General features: G+C 41.7%; 1 protein-coding gene across 2 annotated transcripts; it reads left to right on the forward strand.

The window, feature by feature from the left end:
• The first annotated feature begins 50 nt into the window (after positions 1–50).
• Positions 51–20972, forward strand: zzz3 (zinc finger, ZZ-type containing 3). 2 transcript variants are annotated; one of them, XM_028593044.1, is made up of 12 exons: positions 51–305; positions 6199–7948; positions 10560–10698; positions 11727–11874; positions 11992–12104; positions 12769–12840; positions 14022–14123; positions 15068–15163; positions 15694–15843; positions 17062–17196; positions 17893–17993; positions 19255–20972. In XM_028593044.1, the coding sequence occupies exons 2-12, from the start codon at positions 6264–6266 to the stop codon at positions 19397–19399; spliced, it is 2886 nt and encodes a 961-aa protein (XP_028448845.1). In that variant the 5' UTR covers positions 51–305; positions 6199–6263; the 3' UTR covers positions 19400–20972. The 2 variants fall into 2 exon arrangements, with proteins under 2 accessions (XP_028448845.1, XP_028448846.1); XM_028593045.1 differs by lacking the exon at positions 51–305 and adding an exon at positions 434–1403.
• Positions 20973–21031: the final 59 nt, after the last annotated feature.

Here is a 21031-nt window from a genome sequence, read left to right on the forward strand (position 1 = left end):
CACCTTGATTTTGTCACAATTTCTGCTACAGTAGGTAGATGAGAAACGAGGTAAATTATAAAAGAAAAGTAAATTACGCGGATTATTGTCCATCATTTAAAGTGTCAATAATAAAGTCCTAAATAAATCTAGGTGACCCCGAAGAGTGTGTGACCGATTGCACTCTTGGCAGGGGCAAAAATGTACAGTATAGTGTTGCATTTTGACGAGCGCGTTTGAGTCGGCTCACACACCCCGGCTAACGCTAGTCGACTGGATTGAAAACATGGCTGCGGCCGAACGTGCAGCAAATTTACGGAAGTGAGGTATGTGTAATTCTTAAGCTACAAACGCTATTTAGAAGTGTGCCTTCAGTGCGTTGTTTGTAGTACAGTAAATGACAAAAACTGAATTTGTTAGCCCACCAAAAATGTCTATGAGCGGCACTGTTGGCAATACACAAATACATCGGCAAAGTTATGCTCGGAACAATCAGCTAGCTTGGCTAGCTAATACTAGGATGCAGCGATAGCTGCTAACTGGTTACTGACTGCTGTTATACCGCTTGGTTGCGGACCATGCTGCTTCTATCTGTGCGTATCAGTTTAAAATGTAGCTAAACCTCGGGGAAACGCAACGTTATTAGCGATTCCCTTAATGTATTATTGGTTTGACTTAGTAACTGTACAGTTGTCTAGCTAGTTTAGCTAGCATGTACCCGATGTTAGTAACGCTACTAGAGGCGCCACGATTCTTTTCTGCACGATGCAGTTTATAGGGAAAACTAGCCGAGAAGAACTAGCGGAGGTAACGTTAGCCAACTTAGCTAGCTAACTAACGTTAGTCGTTCACGAAAAAAAAAGAGAAATAAAATTGGCTTTTAGATTGGAGTAGCGTACTTGTTCGTTGGGTGTCATAGGAAGCGTGTAAGATAATGTATGAATTTAACGGGCGCAACAGTCTGCAGTTTGGTGTCTTACGTGTTAATGTTTTATATTTAACGTGAGCCCCGAGAGCTAACGGTAACTTAGTTTGTTAAACAGCAAGCTAGGTCAAGTAACGTTCGCTTGGAAGTTGGTCCATGCTAACATGTAGCTTGCTCGCCAGCTTCATGGACCAACTGGTTTGTTGTTTTGTCCTAAACGTGTGGTTGTAGTTTTAATCCTGAACTTTAAAGTCCACCTGCTGCAGAATATTGTTAACTTAACTGGTGGCATGTGCAGCTGAAACGTTGTCTAGTCTAGTCTCTAACCTTAGTTTAACTGCATCCAACTTTGTCGCGGCAGCTCGTGAGCTGGGATGTTAGAATTTGAGCGATTCTCCTCGGTATGTAGCTATACCAACACCACTTCGTGGATTTTCTGTTGCCAGTAGGCCTTGTGGAAGTGTTGGTCAGCAACAGAGATGAACTGTCCAACTCGACGGTAAATAAGCACAAAGCTTGTTTGTTTGTTTATCATAAAACAAATGTCTCACTCTAAACTCAGGGTTTAGCTATCTTAGCTGGTTTGCCAACAATAGCATTCACATGTAGCTAGCAAGGTGTGTGTTTATGTAGCTATAGCTGGAGTTTACAGCACTCGATGAAACTAATGTTTATAATGTCAAAAGACCCATGTGTAAGTCCTGGTCTGTCATGATAATAGTTATGTAATCAGCACGTGTTAACATAACTTCACAACCAAACACGCGCTTTAGTGAAGAACAGGAAGTGGTTTGATTGAGAATTACAATCACACATGTGTCCTGTTTAAGTAGCTGCACTGACTAATAACATATTAAGGCTTTGACATGTTCAACATGTATGGTTAAATTGCTGTCTGTGAGCATTAGTTATTTTCCAGCCTTTTCAGGATCAGAGGCTATACATGACAGTATATTGTGTTAAGACTAATTAACTTGCTCAAACCTTTCTACTGCAAAATTATAAATTATTACCTGTTGGGTTTACTGGGACCTGGTGTGCTGAGATGTTCCTTGGAAAAGCAGGGGTAGTTTTAAGCTTGCTTGTATTTTATTCAAAATAAGTTATCAGTGTTTATATAAGACACAAAAAATGACATTTCTCTTTGTATTGGTATCTGTGCACTATCACTGTCATATACCCACCAACAGTAGAGAGAGAGAGAGAGAGAGAGAGCGCACGAATCAAATGCTGGTCTGTGGTCGAAGCAGTTCCCAAACTTTAGGGCTTTTGACCCCCATATAACAAAGCAATGTCTACTTGCGACCCCTCATTAGACATTATGGCCTTATTGTTGATGTGTGTTATAGATGTTCAAAGAGTGCTTCATCTGTATCAGATTTTTTCTCTCCTTTTGAAGCACTCTTTAGGGTCGCCACGAGTTGAAAGTAGAGCTGGGCAATATATTGATATTATATCTATATCGTGATATGAGAATAGACATTGTCTTAGATTTTGGATATCGTAATATGGCATAAGTGTTGTCTTTTCCTGGTTTTAAAGGCTGCATTACAGTAAAGTTATGTCATTTTCTGAACTTACCAGACTGTTGTAACTGTTCTATTATTTGCCTTAGTCACTCATTCATTATATCCACATTACTGATGATTATTTATCAAAAATCTTATTGTGTAAATATTTTGCGAAAGCACCAATAGTCAACACTACAATATCGTTGGGGTATCGATCTCGAGGTATTTGGTCAAAGATATTGTGATATTTGATTTTCTCCATATCGCCGAGCCCTAGTTGAAAGTATACAATATTTCATGAGTAAAAAACAAAAACTGAAGAAAAGTCAGAAATAATCAACATAATTTAGTGAAACAAATTTTTCTTCTTTCCTTTTTAATATGATTTTAACCCCTCACAATAATCATTTCCAGATTTGGAACACCTGGCCTAAATAATATCTATTTTATTGTTCAGTGTATATACTATGCTGGGAGTTATGGTTTGAGGCTTTACTACACACCACAGCCAAGGAGACCCCTGTTTTTTAAATTTTGTTAATGATTGGTTCTCAAAAACAAAATTCTTGTGTGTTTACATGGTAACAGTGAGGACTGGAAAATAAGAGAGCTACCACACTGTCTAACTACTTGTGCTCTCTTTATTTTACGACATTCCTGACATTACACCTCTTTTGGACGTGTTTTATATTCATTTAGGCTATGCTGAGATAGGATAGTCAGCTTTTCAAAATGATCACAACTTGCTTTATATTCTTTCATTGGCACAAAACTTGGTCTGATATTCCAACAGGCACCTGCAGGCTGCATTAGACATTAATTATTAATTGAGGCTTTGCCAGCTGTGCCAACAATGTGTTAATTATTGGGAAAAGGACGTGTGAGCAAATGTTTCGTAAAGTTATTCAGCTAAACTAACCCTAATCATTATGAAGTAGTCATTAGTTTTTTAGAGCAGGTTAGATGAGCAGGCTTAATTTGGTTTGTTGATTTGAGTTGAAGAGTGAGTGCTCAGTCTGAAAAACCTGCTCCCTCTTTCTCTTTTCTTTTTCTCTCCCTTATTTTATGCATGGACAAATCACATTAGCTTTCTCAGCTGGAGTCTTTAGTGAAGTGTGAGTAATATGTGCATGTGGTAGTGCTTGTTCCAGGTGACTATTATGTTAGCTCCCTCAAGGAATATTATCAAAATGTATTTTGCAGCCAGGGTAGCCTCTGGCTTTGATGTTGCTGTGCTAGCACAGTGCAGGAAAAAAAAGGAATTGTCCCAGGAAAGGCAACAAGGAGCTCTCAAGTCTTTTTCAACGAGTCCAAGTCAAGTCTCTGGCCATCTGATCTCTGTCCCTAACACTGTATTGTTAAATCTTATGAATTCAAAGCATGTCCTGTAGCTACCATCCATACATTACAGTATCAAAATCTGTTAATCTGTAGTATAACTTCATGGGGTCTACTTAACACATCCCTCTAGCCCTGGGGCTAGAGGGATGTGTCTGTCACATCATATGGATACAACTATAAAGATACAACACTTTGCGATGGTTAGCTTGTTACCTGTGACGATATATACTAAATGTAACGTCTCTTTCCCTCAAAAAGATGTCTAATGTCGAAGTGGAAATCAAGAGAATAGTGGCAGCGCCACACTAGTTACAGAACAACATGCATCTCGGTGTCGGTCCAAATTATGCACAATAAGCAGTTTGAACTCACTGAGTCCAGCGTGAGGGAGAACCAACTCAGAGGAGGAGAGGTTAGTGAGGCCAGCGTCTCCGCGGCAGGTGACAGTGCGCACGGATCCGCTGCGCCATTCATTGGATGAAATAGTAAATAGGACTACATTAACCAAAATATGTGCAGAATTAAGACAGTCAAGATGGCCCAGTGTTTGGTGGATCGGGTACACCTTGTTCACTTAATAGCCTAAAAATCATCCATGGGATCAATTGCGCATCATGAGTTTGCCCACCTGACAAAGCGTTTGTTCTTGGGGAGATGGATCAGTGCGTCCTGCCTCCTGTGCGCCATGGATGTCTTAGCCTCAGCAACTACTAACTATAAAAATACAATTTGCCTGTTCCCAGCATTAGCACAACACTTTGCGATGGTTAGCTTGTTACCTGTGACGATATATGCTAAATTTAACGTCTCTTTCACATTAGCAAGAGACTGACCTATCTGGTTGCATTTTGAGATGCCTGATGAAGTCCGACGTTGTTGACCCGGCATCATTTATCTTGGTGCCACACACCTTGCAGGTAGCTGTTCGCTTACTGCCACTGTTTACGAAGTTATTGAAAGCAAAACTAATGACAAAAGGCACAACTCCGGAAGGACTTGGTGTCGCCATCGTCAATGCATTTTTTGATATGTGAGTGCGCGCACATAAGGCATAGTGCATGCGTTACATTGCACATTATGGCAAAGGGCAGGGGACATGCAGCTCGTCATACGTTTCCCCAATGTATCTGCGCCAGAATCAAAATACTGAGAGAACCCGGAATAGGTTTACTGTATATGTTGATGACAGCTCTGTTAATCAAGTTATGTTTTCCTCAGTAACAACCTTAATGCAAGTGAGATAAATGTAAGTAAAGTAAAGGTGTTTCCATGAGTAAAATTATAGTGATACTGAACTTATGATGAATTGTCTGACCTATATTACATTTTAATTGTGATTGCACGAAGGCTATCTGTGAAATATAATATATCCAAGACTGACTACTTATTAGTGTCTGGTTTTGGCTTGTGTTCATTTTCCATTTCACACTGTAAGGCAGGATTTTTGTTCAAATGCACGGTCATGTACTTCATCTGCAAGATACCTTAGACACAGAGCGAGTTTGGGAATGCTTTGTTGTGCCTTAAATTGTGTCAGACGGAGGTTTAGGACATGACAATTAACTTCCCATAGTTGTCCACACTCTAAGCCTGTAAGCCTTGTGTGGCATTGTTGTTGTGGAAGCATTTACATTTTTGTACGTTCTGATAAGTTGTGGAAGGATTGCAGCCTGTTGGTCCTCTGGCACACCTGTTATAAAGAGATAAACAGCCTACAGTGTGATGACAAACCTATGTCTGCGGTGTTATCTCTGCTGAATTGGGTGTAAGAATTACAGTGTATCTTCTGTGTCAGAAATCAGTCAACCAGTAAACCCTATGTATTCTTTGTGTGACGGAATAGGCAGTAATCTCTGCAGGGAGGAAATAAATACACACACACACACATTTGATTTTTGGTTTTAATGCGAATGCAGTTCACCCATTTCATTTGCTTGGCAGCTTTAGGGGCTTTTCATTACTTAAAATGCTTGCTACGCTGTTGTCACTTTAATCTCTGGAGTTACCAGGCACATACAGATAAGTCTTAAAGCTGTAACATTTGTGAAGTGTTGAAAGAGACTGTGATTGGTCATTTAGGTTAGATTGTTTCCTGTTTTGTCCTCTGCCAGTTAAAGATCTTCAACCTTTTTAATGTATTTCCCTTGTACTGACCAGTGATAAGACATCTAGTTTTGCCTGTGGACAGAAGGTGTTGCTTAGCTACAATGACAGGAGAAATCAATGCCCGTCTGGTGTGAGCTGAGATATGACCAGAGCAGTATTTAACAAAGGCCTTTTGGTGAATGCTTTAGTTTGAAACACCCCCAGGTTACCGTTCATGCATCAAACGTATAGACGTTGCAAAGGTAGTGCTATGATGTAACAATTGAGCTGTAAAGGTTTGCAGTGATTAATTTTGACTTAATGAAGTGCATGTATCTGTCTGTGTGTGGTTTGCAGGTGCCCGCATTCTGCTGCAGAGGAGAGCGCATCAGGATGAGGAGACTGTAGGCACCCGCCGTAGTATGGCCGCGTCCCGTTCCTCACGCGTCACAAGGTCGTCAGTGGGGCTCAATGGATTGGATGAGAACTTTTGTGGCCGAACCCTCAGGAACCGCAGCATCGCCCAGCCAGAGGAGAACTCTGTGCCTCCGCTACCAAGGGCCCGCTCGCCCAAGAAGAAGCAGGAGTCGAAACAGGACGCCAAGCAGGAATCTAAGCAAGAGGGCAAGCAGGAGTCGAAGCAGGACGGCAAGGAGTCGAAGCAGGAGACCAAACAGGACACAAAGCATGATCCAAAGCAGGATGCTCAGCAGGATGGGCAGCAGCAGGCCTTGTTGCAGGGAAAAGTAACTGACTCAAATGCTTCTCCAGCTGAGGCAGAACAATGGACCAGCTCCAGAAAGCGGGGTGTGTCCTGTTTAGAAAAAGACATAAATTCTGAGAAGTCAGAGAACTGTGATAGAGGGAAGGGGACGCGGGATGTCTGTCCTCAAATCAAAAGGGCCAGACGGGGCTCCCGCTCTGGAGAGTCTCAGGGTCACGAGGAGGACCCTGAGCCTCTGAAATCTGAAAGTCTAGTCTCTGTCCCAGAGCCTAGCAAGGACAACAGTTGTGAAGAATTTCCCAGCCAAAACTGTGCTAACACAGCTCCTGCCTCACCTGTACACAGTAAAGAAGAAGGTGAGCTGACCGGGGGTAAGGCAGAGGATGGTCATGCAGAGTGTGACGGGGCGGCTCAGCCCCCAAATGCTCACAAAACCTCAAATGGACTCAGAGACATTAAAGCAGAGGAACCTAGCACGCTCACTGACGAGACTAGTGCAAACCCCACCTCTGCCACCAACTGTCCGACACTGCTCAACGGTAGTCAGACGGGGGCTCCCTCATCCCCTGACCCCTCTGTGCCTTGTAGAAACTCTGTCCCTGTGCAGATGGAGGTCTCTGGCTCAGGGCAATCGCCAGCCTCATCTGAACTGACATTTGAGGCTGTTCCAGAGGATCCTGTCCCTGAGTTGATAGTGGCGCAGGAGCAGGAGGTGGAGGAGGTGGAGGTGGACGTGGTGGGCGACCCGTTGTGTCTGGTCCACGAGGAGCAGGTGACGGAGATTGAGAACGACACCAATGGCCGGGCGCTGACCCCATTGCATGAAGCTGCTGCCTCCACCTCCTCCACAATCACCAACATGAACAGTAGTCCAATCAACAACAACAACAGCAACTCAGGAGAAACTACACCCCCACTAGCAACAACCCCCTCCCCCACAGAGCTAGGGTGCAACCCCTCAATATCCAGCACGCCCCCCTCTTTCACAGAGCTCTATGAACACAGATACACCCTGCGGACTTCACCCAGGAGGGCTGCCACTGGTGGCAAGGCCCCCTCCTCCAAGCTCAACTCTCCTCCCAGAGACAATGGTCCCTTGAGGGACGAGGGGGAGGTGGTGGTTGGGTTGGAGGAGGACTGCCCTGCGTTGGAGGAACCTGCTCCCTCAGATTGTGTTGGCCCCTCCAGTGAGGAGCCGGTCTCTGTGGATCCTGAAGACAGGGCAGGTGGTGAGGACAGTGTGGCTGTGGAGGCCAAAGAGGCTGAGCGAAGCAAGGAGCTGACACAAAGCCAGGCTGCAGAGGAGGAGGAGGAGGACGAAGAGGAGGAGCCAGACGTGTATTACTTTGAGTCGGACCACCTGGCTCTTAAACACAACAAAGAGTATGTGGGAGCTCCCCTGGGATTTTCCTCCTCTTTTGTTGATGTAGCTCTCACACATGTTAATCATTGTATTCTGTGGTCATTGTGTTACTTCGGCTCTTTGGTTTTTAATGAACCAGAAACGCATTTGAGTTTATGAGAATTTGTATGTGCTAAGAATATTCTGTTTTGAAAGTGCTAAACATATAACCTTGAGGATTTTTCGGTTTAGTCTTATCTTAAATACCTAGAATAATTTCTTATTGTGTCCAAATCATTATTGACTATGGTTGTGTTTATTATTTGCGCTAGATCAGTAGTTGTGTGTTGTGACCCGTCCTCAAAGGTTGAATACGTTTTGAGCTTTTTTTTTTCTCCTTTCGTTTAATTTAAATAACTGTTTTAGGCCTTAAGAGGTGAAACTTTTAACGTTCTTATTTTATAAAAAAAAAAGAATCAAAATTTGAGTGGCAGAATGTTTTTCTTGCCTTGTTAATTGCAACACAGTGCCTCAGATTTATCATTCATTGATCACTCATTTGTTGACAGCATTTCTGGAAGTAAGGGGTGGGAGTGTCTGCTAAGGCTAGCTGTTTTGGTTAGCAGACACTCTCATCCCTTACTTAAAAAAAAAAAAAATGAAAGGAAACATCACAAGTGTATCCTGGCTGGAGTCTTTTCTCAGTTATTATGGGAATGTGGGTGAGCAGCATCTAACTATAGCTCCTGTCTTATTGTTCAGATTTACAAGTTTTAGCATCTAATTTCCACCTTCAATCTGGTTCTGTGATTGTGTGAATTAGCTGCCAATTCTCATCTTTCCAAAGCCCACTGAGGTTGGATGTTAAAATTACTCTGTTGATTGCCTCCATTCTCTCTTTGTTTCAGTAAGATGAGTTGTTTTTAGAGAAAAAGGACATTTCATCGTTGGGCTTTGTTCCTAGTTGTGTTGTCACTTGTCAAACAAGACAGGATGTTTATGTTGGTGGACATGTCCCATGCTGCGCTCAGTCAGGCTATGCTAACTGCACCATGGAAGGTCAGCTGATTCATGATGCATCTTCATAGGAGGAGGGGCAGAGGGCTGAAGGGGCTTAGACACATCATCGGCTGAGGTCCCTTTGGCTTTGACATAGTATAGGTGAATATTTCGAGTTCAGAGAATGGCTTTAGAGTAAGATTTCACTGCTCTCGTATTGCCAGGTATTCGATCAAGTTTCTGTTACATGCCAAGTTTTAGGTTGTGCTGAGTAAGGAGTATTTTTGAACGCTCAGATCAATGGCAGTGAGGAGTAATTTTTAGGGAAGCATGACTAGGCATTTTACGGTTGCTGAATATGGAGAATTGACACAGACATAATTGATGTGTATGAAGAACATCTTGTTTTTGTTTTTTAAAGCTTTGTCTATTTTGACACGGTTGCCTCTACCTTTTTATTATGTAAATAATTCAAAACGCAAACTCCAATCCTTGATTATCAGGCATTAACATAGCAACACCATTGTCTTGGTTTGTCAGTGGACCTCAGGCCCAGTAGGTGGCAATGGTACACCATGTTTGTCCCTGGACACCTGGCAGGAGTCCCGAGAGCTGTGAAGCAGAGCCAATTCCTCCTCATTTCCCTTAAACCGATTAATGCACAGATCATCTGCTCATCTGAGGAAGGCCGCATGCTTGCTGCTTTCTTTTGCAACGCCCTTACATTTCAATCAGAATCACAGGAAATGTGCAGTAGTATGTTTTGGTGCCACTGCTGCAGAGACAGATTTACAGTTTGCTTTGAAGCACAGCACTTGCTTGTGCCGTACAAGGTCAACAGAGCTCCACATTGTCTAAAAGCATGGTGCGTGTAACTAATGAAGGGTATGAGGTTAAAGACACAGTTGACTTCTATGAATGTTCTGCTTGTAGGATTTTCAAACCACTGGCAGCTGATGAATAAATTGTGTCCTCTGCATTGATTTTCATTCTTGTCCTGTTAGGGGAGATTGATACACTCTGCTTCACTGAGCACTCGCATTAGGTTATAGCCACGTAGGATGCTGTCACATTCCCGTTGAGTTCTCCTGCTCTGCTCGCACTGTAGGGCCTCTGAGTCAGTAGTACCACACTTAGTCATTGACAGCTCAGTTTGCAGCTCTTCTGTTGTCCCAGAGGGTGTGAGTGGAAAGGTCAGACTTGTATAGCGTGGAAGGCTCCTCAAGCACTGCGGAACCCAAGTGTTTGTCATGCAAAGGTTTTGATATTTCTGCGAAATCTGAGTAATGTGCACAGTTGCAAATAAGGAAAGTGGTTTAAGTGCATTTTCTCTTACTGTTTGAACATTTAATTTACCCTCTGCTGTTCTTGATTGACTACACTAGTCAGAAAAGTAACTCTAAAGCTGTTGTTTTTTTGGCCAAGCAGCTGGTTTGAGATGCATAATTTTGAGCAAACCTAATACTCTTGTAAATGTGTTATTTGTAAATGAAGTTGAAAGGATTGGAAAATGGTTCATGTCTTCTGCAAGTATTTAGGTTCTCAGCCTAATGGTTGAATTATTTATGGTCTGGGGTCTAAACGTTGGATGCATTGCAAGTGTCAGGTTGTAAGCAGTCCCTCCCTGTCTAACCTCGGTTCCCTCCATGTCAGTTATCAGAGGCTTCTGCAGACCATCGGTGTTCTCGAGGCCCAGCGCACACAGGCCATCCTAGACCTGGAGACGTTGGCGTGTCACCAGAGGGAGGCACTCGGCGATCCCATCAGCTTTGTGGAGCAGCTGCAGAAACGGGTAACAAACATACAAACGTCTGTCTTTGATAAATTTAAAAGCATATATGTATAAAAGCAGTTATATTGTACTGTTTGAACTACACTTAGTGTCCACTTTATTAGGTAAACCTGTACAGTAATTTAATCCAATACAACTGTTCCTACATAAAGTCTACTTTTATGATGCCTCTGTAAAGATAGATTTTATGGCAGTGCTGTTGTATTGGACTGCATTAGATTGTGCAGGTGTAAAGGGGCCAGTCAGTGTATGTTTTAATGTGTACATCAAACAACGAATGAGCATGAGTTGTACAAAATGTTCTAAATGGATATGTAGTCATTCACTGTGCATCAATTCCTCTCTGAGACATGGCACGCAAGATCTTGTTTCTTGGGTTTTTGCCTGAGGAGTACCTTACTGGTTGAAACGTTGCTTGAATAAATATTTGGGTGCTTGTAAAATTCTGCGTTCAGACTACTTCTCCTTGTCCACTGTATGACTCCGATTCGGGTGTGCCCAACTGGGCCAGGATGTGCACACTCCCCACCTTTTTTCTACTTGAGATCATTTTGACTGCTTACTCAATAAAATATCAAGGTTAATTAATTCATACGTTTGTGCAGTCAGGTAAATGCTAAATACAATCAGAACACCTGCTGCAGGTATTAAAGCTTAAAAATGTCACGGTTTACTCATGAGCATATGTTAATATTTGTGCAGAGAATACTATTTTTTTGTAATTATCTTTAAGAAATTAAGGATGTGAAATCATGTGGTGATTACTAAAGCTCAGTATGAAGATGGAGTCCCTCCACAGCCATCCTGTCTCTTGAATGTAGACCTAGGAATAACTAGAAATCCCCTGCTGAAGGAGCTGTTTGTAAAATTCTTGAAAAATGACAGTAATATGTGATAAATTGAATTACGTAAGGCAATTTTGTTTCTCATGTTATCTATCACATATGTACTTTTGTTGCAGTATGTTTTATAGAAGCTATGAGTTAATTTGTTAATGTGTTGTAACCCCTGATTTTTGTAACCCTCAGGTTAATTTGGGCTTGCCGTGTCCTCAGCGAGTGGTCCAGCTCCCTGACGTTGGATGGGAGCAGTACACCTCAGGCCTCGGTGACTTTGAGAGAGAGTTCTGTGACAAGAAACGCAAAACCAGGCAGCTAAAGCTGATCTTCGACCAAGGCACATACACATTTTCTTTATCTTGGTGTATTTTTTATATATTTTTTAAACCAAATAAACACATGGAGATTCTTCTGCCATTAAAATTGACTAATTCTGCTCATTTCCTTTCTTCAGGTTTGCCTGCTCGACCAAAAAGTCCTGTGGAGCCCAAGAAGGAAGGTGAATCCTCCACCATGTACTCCTCTCTGCCCACTAGTGACGCTCCAGAGAATGGCAGCCAAACACAGGTATGGCTCTCACCAAAATAAAGACACACACACACACACACGCACACACACACGCGCGCGCGCGCACTGCTGCTATGATTGTCTCTGAAAATGTTATTAGTGCAGATGCAGCTATATCCGTTCCTAACGAATCATCAGGTTATTGCCAATTTACGTGCATAGGCCTCCTCCGACCTCATCTACTCCATCCTTACTCCTCGGCAGAGTTTAGCATGCAGCGCAAGTGCGCACAATAGATGGTATCTATGGAAAGCCCGTCTCTCCCACACCTCTGATTACATCTTATGTGTGCGTGTCTTTTCCCACATTGTATGGGCACTAAGGTTTCACCTTTGATTGATTGTTGGGATTAGATGGTGCCAAGCGTTTAGCACTGAGCACACAACTTGATTATTTCTGTTGCTCTCCCTGTTTATATTGTGCAAAGACATTTGCATTCTCCTGGGTTACACTCGAACAGGATTTTGTTTGTCACTCAAAAGTGTTACTGTTTTTCTGTGTCTTCCCAATGACATCTCGAGTCTCATCTGACAGCCGGGCTTTGTCTGTCAAGCTGGGGGATTCGGTGTACTAGGCAGTTCATATGCACAGATCTCTTTTAAATGGTGGAGTGCTATTATTTTTGTATATTTTAACATGTCTGTTACTCGTGTTTTCTTGACAGATGATCAGGGGGAGGATTTGTCACCCAAACAAGTCTGACACATTTAACCAGCTGTGGACTGTGGAGGAACAGGTAGGTAGCAAGTGTGTAAGACATTTTAGTGTGTGCAGGAACTTTGATTAAACTATTATAGAAAAAATGTGCAGATCTAATTTTATTTACACAACACCATTTCACTTTGAGTTTAAAAAAAGGAATCTTAACCCTTAGAGAACAGACCTCCTGTATAAAACACTGTAAATGAAAAACCACAACAGCTAGAGCATTCCTTTTTTGCAGCAGCAGAAAGCTAAGGCTTCTGTCTTTTGCACCATTACGTTGCACACTCGCAATGATGTCATCCCGTTATGTGACGTCCAGTCCAAAGCAGGCTGATAACTAGCGGTGGCGACAGAGTATTTCCCTGTAATGGACACGGCAGATTGTTGTTAACATGATCGTGTATAAACAATGTTAAATAAAAACCATTACAGATAGAGCATTTATTCTTTTTCCAGCAGAAACCTAAGGCTTCAGTCTTTCCCGTCATCACTCTGTGCGCTCGTGATGACGTCCTCACGTTATGTGACGTCCGGTGCAAAACTGCAGGCGGACCATCTCTATTGTAGATGAAGCTATCAAAACGCCTTTACATTATGCTCTTAAAAACGAGTATATCTCAAAAACTAAAACGTATGGAGTGTTAAGAAATATTTTGTGCATGTTTCTCCATTTAGAAATCTTATGGATCAATACGTTTTGTGTGTTTATTTAGTCAAATTTGATAAACACATGTCTGCCTGCAGCAGCAGGATGTGTTACGAGGAAGTATGACAAAGGGTCAAAATAGTAGCCTGTTAGGCACGACGCGAAGCCCAGTGAAGTGAAAATAAATTAATAAATGGCGGCATGCGATTAAAAAAACAAACCAAAAAATGTACGCGTTATGCTCGGCCCTTAATCGCATCGCGATTAACGTGTTAATGCTGACAGCCCTAGTTAATTTATTATTAAATATCTGAAATACAAAGGGTTATAGTTTGGAAAACAATTATCAATTTGTGACATTTTTAGAAGCTACCCAAATGTGTAATAATTTTAAGCTACCCAACTATTTCATAAGCTGTTTTTGAATGGTGTATATCTGGTTTCTGAAAAAATCATATTGGATACATTAAACAGCAATGTACTGATGCTGCGTATCATCATATATGCAGTAAAGTAATTTGTAATCCTTACATGTTTTTCACTGTTGTTTTGTCTCTTTTTAATAGAAAAAACTGGAACAGCTTCTTGTTAAGTTCCCTCCGGAGGAAGTCGAGTCCAGAAGATGGCAGAAGATTGCTGATGAACTCGGCAATCGAACAGCGAAACAGGTGACAAAGAGAGCTTGGATTAACTGAAAAAATATTTTTTTTTTTTTTTTAGAGCTGGATCCGAATATTTGTTCAGTGGATAGGTATTCGATTCAAAATTTTGGGATTCAAATTTTTTTTCTTTTTTTTTGTAGGGATTAAACTGCTAGCTAAATGCCTGCTACAAGCAAGCAGTCTGTTTGTAGCGTGCCAGTCCCGTAACGTTACAGTTCAGGGAGCATCACTGCCTCTATCGCTGCTACAAAAAGGTAGAAGGTAAAAAAACGAAACTCAAGCACTGAACTGCCCAGGAGTTTGTGTAACAACAGGTGACTGTTTCTTGCAACAACAAAACAGTCGCTTGTTTCTCGCTTCGTCTCTTTTCTTTGTGTTTTTTTGTTAAATTAAGTTGCCTTCAGGTGCGGTCGGAAATGTTGGTTTCATCCGCTGCCGCCGTTGCCACCTAAGCTTTGAAAATTCGCTGTTGAAAAGCATCGAAGCTCAAAAAACGCTATTTGGTACAGCCCTAGCTTGTTTGATCCACACTTATTACCTGTTCAGTTCAGAATATTTGTCTTGTTTGCGCTTGTGTAAGTGATACTAAAACCAGAGTTTGCTGGTAAACCTTGCAGAAAGAGTTCACCTCAAAAAAGCAACAGACTTCAAGATGACCTACATCTGACTAACCCTGACTTGGCTAAAACTGTATGTTGCCAGCTAAACAACATATTTTCAGAAGTCTTTGAACCAGTGGTACTGATGTCTACTTGTGTTTTATTACTGTAGTATGTCCTGATATTGATAAATCGGTGTGCCTTTACTATGGAAACAGACTGTTTGTTTGTAGTACTAAAAGGCCCCCGCAAGTACCTGGATTATATATTTGCATGACCTCAATTACTTCAAGCAGCTGTTCCTCAGTTGAACATCATTAACACAGCCATTTTCCTGTAAAAACATTCCAGGTTGCCAGTAGGGTTCAGAAGTACTTCATCAAACTGACAAAAGCTGGTATCCCTGTGCCTGGAAGAACACCCAACCTGTGCATGTACAATAAAAAGGTAACTCTTTACCAAACCCCTTAACCATACTGCGTTACTAATGTCATTTAAACAAATGTTTTTCTTCATTAATGTTAAGAGTCCTTAAGCAAGGGCTGAGCAATTAAGTCAATATTGTTGTGTTTTGACTTTAAAAGGAATGAAACCATGATGATATTGTGTAAAGCTCGATCATTACTGGATATAAATTGTGACCAAGATATGTACCTAGAAAATTAAAGTTGTCTTTACTCCAGTGTCTAGTCACCTATCAGTTTACATATGCTGATAACCAATAAAGCCATTATGAGGTAAAAACAGTTGATGATATCGGCTAAGCCAATATATTTGTTGGGCTTAAAATATTCAATATTGAAAAGTGTACTTTTTCATATATTGATTTTTATTGCCCAGCCCTATTTTTAACTTCTGCAAAAATGTTATCATTTTAACTATTTGTTGTTGCTATTGTATTGACTTCTAAGAAATGACATAATGTTATTGTACATATTGAAGGGGGACCTGTTGTAACTGTACCCGTTGTTCCCCAGGCAACCAGTAAGAGGCAGCACCACCTCAACAAGCACCTGTACCGGCCGTCTACTTTCCTGACCTCCTATGAGCCTCCGGTCTACATGGATGAAGATGATGAGCGCTCGGCGTATTACAGCAGCGTGCAAGACCCATCTGCTGATGACTCGGTCAGTCCTCTGTCACATCACAGAACACTAACAACTGGGAGCCACAATACTTTTTCTTTATTTCTTTGTATATTTCTTTTTTTCACACATACAACTCCCATTTATTTGTCCTGGGAGATTTTCTAGGAAGTGATACTATTCCACTGACTTTTTTTGTGTCACAGAGCAGACTTAATTCAGCCTATCACTAGCTGGCATTCCCTTTTCTGTCTCAACTTTCAGTCTTACCCTCTCCTCCACACGTAGGCAATGAGATGAAGACAGGTAAAAGCTGCATGTTATGAGCTTGTTTTATATTTGATTAGTCTATTTAAATCAATTTGAGACGAGGCAAAGTAAGCATCTGCTCCTACCTATCACTTACATCTGCTTTCATATGACAGACTGTCCCTCTTTGGCATTTGGCCCTTGATCTGTACTTTTTTTTTTTTTTTTTCTTTTCACTACAGTCAGGGCAGCAAGTACTGTTGAAAACGGGTAAATCAGAGCAGGTCCCCGCCCAGCCTCACCTCTCTTTCCATTTGATTTGCACAACTCCTGGCGCTCGCCGTTACCCAAGCGCTGACATTTTCTTCCTCTCCCTTTGATGGCAGTAACCTTTAAGTAAAACCGGGTTGCTGCGTCCTACTGAGAACACAGGCTGCCGGCTCCACCGGCGCATTAACAAAACCTCTGACACCGCTGGTATAAAGTAAAGTCACAAAGGTGCTGCCAGCATGGGCCAAAATAATTTCCTACTTCATCAGGTTGTCCTTTACTGCAAAGTTTTCAGCAAGGAATGAAAGTCTGCTGAGGGCGAATGGATTAGCAGCTTGGCAGGATTCTCATAAAGCCATTTCCTGTTAAGACCTGGAAGTGCAAAAATAAAATGTTTCAATTTACCACTTTTTTCATTTCTGAATTATTTTTTTCCCCCACTGCCTAAGAAGGGGAGGCTAGCAGATGTGTTATTGTGATGGAGACAGCAGTTTGCACTTAGGTATTTTCAGCCATAAGACAGTCTTTTGCTTAACCCCCCAAAAAAAAAAAACTAGACTAATGTTTTATGGATACGTTGTTCTCTTTCAGCTAACATTAGATTGATCAATAGTGGCAGCATTGGATCCCTGGTGTCATGTAGAGGTGTTTTGTCCTGATGCCTATCAGTCATCATCTCGCTCTCTTTCTTTCTGTGTGTGCACGTTTGCGTGTGTTTGGCTTTCCTGCCCTCACACTCAGGATGAGGAGGCTATACCTGTGGAGTTGAGAAATTTGCCAGAGTACAAAGAGCTCTTAGAGCTGAAGCGACTGAAAAAACAGACGATCCAGGAGATCCAGGAGGACCGGGCTGGGATGCGGCACGTAGGCTACAAGGTGAAGTCTTTGCACACTGTGCAACACACTACATTACATTATACATACAACAAACTTCACGCATAAAACTACATATAACTGTGTCCTCACTGTATGAGGGTTAATTAAATTGCATCCTTAGTCAGAGGGACTGTACTGTAATTCAGCAGGGACAAAGTTTGTGTCCCAGTTGCAAACTATACACCAATTCTAGCAGTGTTTTGAATATGTAGCATGTTTGCACTGTTCAAAAACCTGTAATAAGTGTGTTTTCAAAAAGGACCGCATCCACCTTATAATTGCTCCATTTTTGAGTGTGATGTTGATGGACTATGCTGTATATCCCATAACAAAAATAGAAAAAGTAGAAAATGTTGGTTCTGGCTACAGCGTGAAAATAAAACAATATATTGTTGTTGTTTTTTATATTTGTGACATCTTCAAGCTTGAAAATGGCAACAGAGTACAGCAGTTGCATCTTGATTGACATTTTACATTATTAGTACGATTCTTTATAGTGTTACTGAAGTATTTCCTTATCCGAAATACTACCTTATTTGTGATGTATTGTGAGAAAACACAACTTGACATTCAAGACATTAAATTGCTATTGCCTAAAGAAATCAGTGTTTGCTGGCCATTATTAATAATTTCCCCCCAGCATTTATTGTTTTTATCCAGTTCTGAAGGTGTTGGATGTGTGTTTGTTTTGTGCAGTGTGACGTCTGCGGCATGGAGCCCATCCAGGGAGTGCGGTGGCACTGTCAGGACTGTCCGCAGGACAACTCGGTAGATTTCTGCTCCAACTGCTCCGACTGGTGAGATCCTCCACCTCCTGTCATGAGAATGAAATTACCACATGCAGACCTGGTAGTGGGGTCAGATAAAGTAATGAAATATACCTTAAAACAATGTTAATTTGTCTACCATAACCGATTTCATTTTTTTCTTCATAGTTTTAGACTGTGGTAACTATCCCTTTTTAATATCTATGGGCAATGTTGTAAATGAAAGGGGATGACTGCTTTTTGGCAGTACGGGATTTTTATGTGATGATTGATGTGTCTTCGTCAGGTATTAACTGGACTATTACCTGACTAGACAAAAACAGTCATTCCTGTCTTATTTGATCCATAATAAAAAATTCTAATAGATTTTCCAGAAATGTAAATATCACCAGGGATGTCCAGATCAAGTTGTTGGGGCCCAGATCCTGAGGCGAGTCCTGAAATATTGGATATCTGCCAATACAGAGTCCCATGTGATACTTATATTTTCCTAAATGTTGATTAAATATGTGTCTGGCAGATTTGGCACCCTTAATACTGAAGGTCCTGGTTTCGGCTAGATTGTTTTACTCGGGAAGATGTGTCCCTCTGTTGGAGTTGTTGTAACAACAAAAGCTCAGTCCACTCTTGATTGTACAGCGGAGCTACAAAGTACAGATTATTTACCACAAACTTTAACAAGCACAGAAACCGGTTCGCACTTCAACAAACAAACAAATTTAATTTAAGCCAGTTATCAAGTTACTCATAGAGTTCATTAAAATTACAAACAATAATACACTTAGAAGCTGCTACCGGAGTGTTTTGTACACTGCCGTTTGCTAATCAGAAAGAGAAGAGCTTTAACGTTTTTAGAGTTGGAGTTTAGTAAATATTTGTCTGCCTCAGCGTCTAAACTCATGTCACAAATAATTCTGTGCGGCCAAATAATTTCTCCCATTCACACATGCTAATTTTCACTCGTATATATGCAACTTGCACTGTAGAGTCTGGCTGTTGTGAACGGGAGCAGCGCTGCAACACTAGCAGGCTGAGGTGGACGAAACGGTAAAGAGGATCGGCAGATATGGACATCCCTAATGATTACAATATTGATATTGCTATAAAGTCTTGTTTGTTAACTTATTTGAATTGAATTATTTTGAGTTGTTGTAAATGTTTTCTGTGATCTTTTAAAAGGGGTATAGAAAGAAAAACATGGTCTGATTTTCAATACGCTGCCCAGTTGAAGTCAAATTAGTTTTTTCTTTCACTGACAACATTTTCCCTATTTTTCTTGCTCGTCTTCTAGCTTGTTCAAGACAGAGACCCACAAGCCTAACCACCACTTGGAACCGGTACACCAGCCAGACACCTTTCTGGACAGGGACTACTGCCTGCCGCAGAGCACAGGCTACAACTATCTGGACCCTAACTACTTTCCAGCCAACAGATGACAGGGTCCCAGGTGCCTCTAGCTCCAGGCTCTCTCCACATATCCCACAGGCCACTCTGTGCATGGCTCCATCCTCCAAGTCCAAGATAACCGCTTAACCCGCCGCCTGGCAGGAAGGCCAGCCGGCAGGAAAACCGCCAGGGGCCTCCAAGCAGACCACAGTGCTGCTGGTGGGGAGGGCGGCTGTTGGTAAACTGGCCTCCCTGATTCAAGTATAGGGCCATGTTGGTTCCTCAGTACAAGGGGGCCCTGCTCCACCTCAGCCAGGTTAATAAATGGATCTGTGATTTGAAACGATACACTATTTTTTAAAAACAAACAAACAAAAAAACAACAGAAGGCACACCGACATTCCCGAGCTCTGTGACTCCAGGAGGGCTGTCCCTTTTCCCCTCTTCCCCACATCGCCCTCCAGTTTACCTCCCTGTGCTGCTTCGAAACTGGAGAATTCTGGAAGTCTGGTGAAGCGCCACCTAAGGGAGAAGTGTGGTCATAGTGGACTGTGAAGTCATCAACTGAGATGCACATAGGTGGTTTGTATGTGTGTATGTGGTCTCTGTGTTATGCAAGAGTGAAAAATGTTCTAGCTAGGTATTCGTAGATTGAGTATTTATGAGTCACAGCTTCCTAAACGGGAGTTGCTCCGAGACGAGTAAGGCGGTGTGGAGCGGGACGCCGAGGTCGGTGTGTTTTTGGCTGCAGACTGTAGGAAGTTCTGCTGTTCCACATGACGTTCTGCAGACAGACCTAGACCTGTAGGTGTAAAACAGACCGTGTGCCATGTTTCAGCATGGAGCCATCCCTACCACTGTCACACAACGCTGCTCTCACCTTTCAAACACACACACACACACACTGATACACACTTTCATCTCTATTTACTTTCCCTTTGCTCTCTCTCCACTAAAACATGTCTAACAAGGAAGCACTACAGCACGGAGAGCAATTTTTTTTTTTTTGAAGGCAGGCGAATGGGAACGTATGGAAGACTTTTTGTTTTTTCATATATTTTTTTTTTTCTCCTCCCCCAATGTGTGCCGTTGTTGATCATGTTGAGTGTACAAGTATATGGTGAAAAGTAGCCAGCACTCGTTGCTGTGTGCCATTTTTAAAAGAGACATTAGTTGTTGTATTTTTCTTTATTTTTTTGGGAGGGAATTTCACCTCTGAACCTGGCCACTTCTCCCTTCCTGCGTGGCACCATCGATCCACATTGTCCTACATTATTGATCCAGTTATCATGCTAGATCTTCTTTAATTTTGCAGTCCACTTTAAAAGGTCCATTTAAAAGATTGTATTTTTATTAATCTATTTAAAAAAAAAAAAAAAGAATTGAGGTAGTGGTTGGTGCCTCCACAGTGGAACAACCCACGCAATTTTATACACATAGATTTTGTTGTGCTTGAGTAGACACCATTTTGTATGGTTTTCGTCTCTTTCCCTCACCCCCTTTGCCCTGCTTCAATATCTGTGCATAACAGTCTGTTCTTATGTAAAAAAACAAAACAATAATAATGTAAAAAAAAAAAATGCTAGAGGAGAACTGTGGAAATAAAAGTATGTGAAAATAGTGTTTCTACACCTGTTGTTCCTGTATTCTTCTTGAAGGTCACTTTAAGCTCAATATAATGT

The sequence above is a fragment of the Perca flavescens genome, chromosome 12 (assembly GCF_004354835.1).
Source record: "Perca flavescens isolate YP-PL-M2 chromosome 12, PFLA_1.0, whole genome shotgun sequence".
Classification (NCBI taxonomy): domain Eukaryota; kingdom Metazoa; phylum Chordata; class Actinopteri; order Perciformes; family Percidae; genus Perca; species Perca flavescens.